The sequence below is a fragment of the Chrysochloris asiatica genome, unplaced genomic scaffold (genome assembly GCF_000296735.1).
Source record: "Chrysochloris asiatica unplaced genomic scaffold, ChrAsi1.0 scaffold00184, whole genome shotgun sequence".
NCBI classification, from domain to species: Eukaryota; Metazoa; Chordata; class Mammalia; order Afrosoricida; family Chrysochloridae; genus Chrysochloris; species Chrysochloris asiatica.
Genome location: NW_006408702.1, coordinates 4,681,937 through 4,687,449, shown reverse-complemented (window position 1 = coordinate 4,687,449; position 5,513 = coordinate 4,681,937). Strand labels below are relative to the sequence as shown.

At 50.6% G+C, this 5,513-nt stretch overlaps 1 protein-coding gene across 1 annotated transcript in view; it reads left to right on the top strand.

Moving 5' to 3' along the window:
- The window catches only part of LOC102834744, an 81,482-nt gene extending 76,195 nt beyond the window's left edge, over positions 1 to 5,287 (top strand). Inside the window, exon 3 of the mRNA XM_006872160.1 lies at positions 4,511 to 5,287. Coding sequence (XP_006872222.1) covers positions 4,511 to 5,287 — 777 coding nt within the window. The remainder of the gene's footprint in view (positions 1 to 4,510) is intronic.
- The last annotated feature ends 226 nt before the right edge of the window (positions 5,288 to 5,513 follow it).

Genomic DNA, 5,513 nt, shown 5'->3' with positions numbered 1-5,513 from the left:
TGAGGGAAATGAAGAAAAAATTTCAGGCTTCAACTTGCAATATTAAAGGATTCTATGGGCAAAATACTGACTGATAAAGAAAGCATCAAAAGAAGATGGAAGGACTACACAGTCACTGTACTAAAAAGAAATGGTTGATGTTCAATCATTTCAAGAGGCAACAATTTCCATTCAAACAAACAAACAAAACAAGACAGAAAGGCTCAAACAAGTGACCAAGAACCTATGATACTAGAGAAAGGAGTCCAAGATACATTAAGGCATTGGCAAAAAACAAGGTACTAGGAACTGATGGAAAGCAAGTTGAAATCTTTCAACAAACTGATGCGGCACTAGAGGCACTCACTCATCTCTGCCAAGAAATTTGGAAGATTTCCAAACCTGACCAACTGACTGGAAGAGCTCCATATCTTGTACCCATTCCAAAGTGAGGTGACCAACCAGAATGCAGAAATCACCGGACAATATAATTAATATTGCATGCAACTAAAATTTTGCTAAAGATAATACAAAAATGGCTGCAACCATACTTTGACAGAGAACTTCCAAAGGTTCAAGCCGATTCAGAAGAGGACATAAAACAAGACATATTATTGCTGATGTCAGATGGATCTTGGCTGAAAGCAGATCATTCCAGAAAGATGTTTAGCTGTGCTTTATTGATAACACAAACGCTTTCGAATGTGTTCAGTGTTGATCCTACAGTACCACATCAGGAGTCTCTCTCTTTAGTCCTGGTAGCGTAGTGAATAACTGGTAGTCTAGCTGGGCTAACTGCAAGATCAGCAGTTCAAATCTACCAGTCTTCTGCAGGAGAAAGAAGAGATTTTCTGTTCCCATAAAGATTTGTGTCTTGGAAACCCTATATAGGGTCATTATGAGTTGGAACCGACTCAGCGCCACACAACCACCACCACCACCACCATATATAAATATTGTTAAGTGCTGTAGAGTCAGTTCTGACCCGTAGCTACCCTGTATAGGGTTTCCATGAGTCGCTGGTAGGTTAGAACTGCCGATCATTGCTGATCCTACAGCACCACACCAGGAGTCCAAGATGTGTACAGAGAGCTAGTGATAGATGTTGATACACAAGGAGCCCTGGTAGCTCTGTGGGAAAAGCATTGGAATGCTGACTGAAAGGTTGGTGGTTCAAACCCACTGAAGGCTCTGTGGGAAAAGATGAGACTAGAAAAGATTTACAGGCTTGACAACACTGTATCTATAGCCACTATGAGTTGGAATTGCCCTTTTGGTTTGTTTGTTTGGGGATCTATATATGAATTAACTGTGGTATGAGTGGTGAATTCCCCCCACTCCTGGGTTTATTGTTGACTTTGCTGACGGAAATGATTTCTGTACAGGAATTTTTTCAAAGTCACATTTGTTATTGTTGTTGTTGAAGACCATCAAATAGGTTCCTACTCATAGTGACCCTATGTAGGGTTTCCAAGGAGCGGCTTGTGAATTTGAACTGCTGACCTTTTCCCCCAAACGCCAAAGGGAATAGAAGCAAATATTGTTGAATGATGGATGATGCACGGAGGAGATTGTAATCATCGCAATGAAACGATGAGTGTAAAACTGATGTTCTCCCATGTAAACTATCACTCAATTCACAAGAAAAAGAGAAAGACTAATGGAGTGAGGCATTGTTGTTGTTGTTGTTAAGTGCCTTCGAGTCAGTTCCGACCCATAGCGACCCTGTACAGGGTTTCTGAGGGTGTAAATCCTTATGAGAGTAGAAAGCCTCATCTTTCTCCCGCGGAGCGGCTGGTAGTTTCGAACCGCTGACCTTAAGGTTCGCAGCCTGATCCATAACCACTACGCTACTTTTCTAAATATGCCCCCAAACCAAAAACGCCTAAGGAAGCCTGATAGCACCGTGGATTAGGTATCGGACTGCTAATTGCAAGGTCAGCAGTTTAAACGCACCAGCCACTCTAAGGGAGAAAGATGAGGCTGCCTTGCTCCCAGAGAGATTTACAACCATGGAACCCAAAGGAGCGGTTCTACTTGTCTTACAGGGTCGCTGTATGTTAGCATCAACTCAATGGCAGTGGGTTTGATTTTGGGGTGAGGTCAGGGGAAAGTCTGTTCCTTTGGACCTTGAGGACCATGGACATCAGCTGGTATTGGTCGTTGTGTACATGGGTGTGGTATAATCCCTAATGACTGGTCTAGAACTTTCCTGTGGAAGACCTCAAGAGAGATGGATGAAGCGAAGAACACGCAACTAGCTGATCCCTCACATCCACAGACACATGGGGTTGTTTGGGTCACCTATGTCTGAATATAGGCATCTGGTTTCCTAAGAGTTGTTCATTGCATTTTGGCTTCTGTGGTATATAAACAGCCTACAATATCCACTAGAGCAAAGTCAGAAGATTAAAACATTTGGACCTCATGCTTAATCTTTAAAGTTATGAAATAATTTCTTTCCAGTTGTTGCTCTCCAGTCGTGAGTATGTGGAGAAAAGCTTGAGTCTACAGAAGGCTAGATGAAGCCAAATACCTTGGTTGGGTGACCAGAATGTTGGCATCCATGAAAACATGCTCACCACAAGGGGGTGGGCTTGGGGTATAAGGAGCCTGACCAGAGCCTGTTTTGGACCTCTTGTCTTTGCTGCCCTTGCTAGTGACATCTTCCTAGGAAGCTGTTCTACAGGATCAGCTCCCACCTGTTGGTCTGGCTTTGTGGGCCTGAGTGAGTGTTGGAGAGGAGGAAGTAAGTAGAGAGAAGAAGACAGAGAAACTGGTAACGTAGTGGTTACGAATCGGGCTGCGAACCTTCAGGTCAGCGGTTCAAAACTACCAGCTGCTCCGCGGGAGAAAGATGAGGCTTTCTACTCCCGTAAAGATTTACACCCTCGGAAACCCTATACAGGGTCGTTATGGGTCGAAACCGACTCGACGGCACTTAACAACAACAACTCAGTGTACACCAAGGCAGTTGTCACGGAAGCAGCAGTAAAGACATCAAACGACGTATTATTGCATTAGGCAAATCTGCTGCACAAGACCTTTTTAAAGTGTTGAAGAGCAAAGACGTCAGTTTGAGGACTAAGGTGCACCTGACGCAAGCCATGGTATTTTCAATAACCTCATATGCATGCGAAAGTTGGACAGTGAATAAAAAGACTGTAGAAAAATTGATGCATTTGAGTTATGGTGTTGGAGGAGACTATTGAAAATGGAGAATATTGAAAAAAATATTGAGAATATGGACTGCCAAAAGAAGAAACAGATCTGTGTTGGAAGAAGTATAGCCAGAGTGCTCCTTGGAGGCCAGGATGGCCAAACTTTGTCTCTCATACTTTGGACATATTGTCAGGAGGGACCAGTCATTGGAGAAGGATATCACGTTTGGGAAGGTGGAGGGTCAGGGAAAAAGAGTAAAACCCCCAAGGAGATGGATTGGCACAGTGGCAGCATCGATGGGCTCAAGTGTGGCAACAATTGTGAGATTCACACAGGACCAGGCAGTGTTTCGTTCTGTTGTGCATAAGGTCACTATGAGTCGGTACTGACTTGATGGCACCTAACAACAACAACAAGGCAGTGGTGCGCCCAGATCGGCATTCTGCATTGGCAGCCTCTTTTCTCAGGGCCTCAGCCGCCAGGGCCTTCAAGACTGCAGGAGGAAGCCTCGTCTTTCTCACTGTCTTTCACTCCAGGTCCCTGGAGCCAGTGGCTTCACCCTCCTCCAGAACAGGGAAGGAAGACAACCTGGATGTGGGGGAGGAAGCACTGAGCTGCAGCTCTGGCCAGACAAAGCACTTTTACCAGGTGGAACCCATAGATACCCATCACTAAGTTTAAAAGGTCAAAAGTAATTCCAACTATGTTTCTTTCACTGGCCTGCAAGAGAGATGATTTGAGGAGCAGTGTACTTTGGGGACGGGTCACTGACTCTCCTTGGGAAATGTGTGGGTGTATGGTCTCTCCTGTCCTCAGAAGGTACACAGAGTACTGGGAGAGGGGGTTGGGGACCTCCCCCTTCAGGAAAGCAGGAGAAAAAGGGAGATTGGAGGTTGAGGCCCTTGGGTAAGAGAGGACAGAAGAGGCCTCCAAGGTTAGGGTTAGGCGACTTGGTATCCATCCCGTGATAGGGGAGTCTGGGGTAGGACAGGCCTTAGCGGTCGCCCAGTCACATGGGGCTTTCTGAGCCCAATGTCCCAGAGGACTGGTTGCCGTGTGGGGCAGAGCAGAGCTTGGTCCCCAGGACCCTTCTGCACTATGTGAACAGCAGAACCATTCAAAGGGTAGCGTCACCACACCTAACGTCACCTGTTTAACCCGCGGAGGACCAGACCCCTGCGGCTTCTGATCCATCCATCCATTCAGTGAATGGTGGGGCGCCGGGACCGAACCTTCTCCGCGTGGGCGCTGGGGGGCGCGGAGCACCGGTCAGCGCCCATCACGGAAGCATCTTTGTCCTCTCTGTGGTCCCCGCCTCCTGGCGCCGGGAAGCGTTTCCCGAACCCCCCAGACTTGACCAGGGATAAAGGAGCGGGGGGCGAGGGTCGGGCGGAGGCCCCTGCGTGCCCGCCGCGCCGCGTGCGCCTGGAAGAGGCGGCCCTGCGTGCCTTACGCCGCGTCCCGGCCGCGCCCGCCGCTATTCAGCTTCCCGGCCTCATTAGCAGTCACCGTGTGCCGCTTCCCTCGGCTCACAAAGAGCTGCGACGCGGCGGCGGCGGTGCGCCTCGGCCTCGCGGACTCGGTGGCGGGGCGAGGTCGGCTGCGCCCCCGCGAAGCCCGCGGTCGAGCAGGTGAGCGGGGAGCCTGGCGCGCCCACTGGCCCGTGGCTGCAGCCGAGGGACGCCCGGGCCGGCGCGGGGACGGAGCGCGGGGTGTGGGTGGAGGGGCGCGGATGCTGCGGCCCGAGCGGGGCTGCTGGCCGGGCCAGGAGCACGGGGGAAGGCGAGGCTGCGTGCTGCTGGGGGCCGAGGTCTGCACCAGCGTCAGCATCCCTGGGGGACCTCCTGAGCCCGCGAGCGGGCGTGGCGGGGTGGGCGAGCGGTTCGTGCGTCTCGGGTGGGGGGCTCCCCAGCTCTGGTTCCGCCGCTTTGCTTGGTGCAGGCACGAAGTCCCCGCGCCAGGCTGCAACTCCCAAGTTTGGGGCAGATCCCGGTCCCCTGCCTCGCTGGAAGCCAAGCTTGCATCTTCGCCCCCGCCCTTTTCCTCTATAAGAGCCACTCAAGGAGAAATCCCATACTCTGTTTCCCCTGGGCCACCGCGCGCTGCTGGGAGCCCAGTGCGGTCCTGTGTCTGGACCGGCCCCTAGCCTCGTTTTGCACAAGCTGTCATGGGTGCTGACCTGTGGGGGACGCGCAGTGGGCGGCCGGCTCCGGGTGCAAAGACTAGATAGAAGGGGAACCTTAGCTTCCCAGTGGAAGCTGCTGATCCTGCTCAGCCTCACCTGAGGGTGGGACCTTACTCTGAGCCTGCCAGCCTTAACTTGGCATGCACTTGCAGAAACAACACTTTTAATTTTCTTAGATTTATCCTAA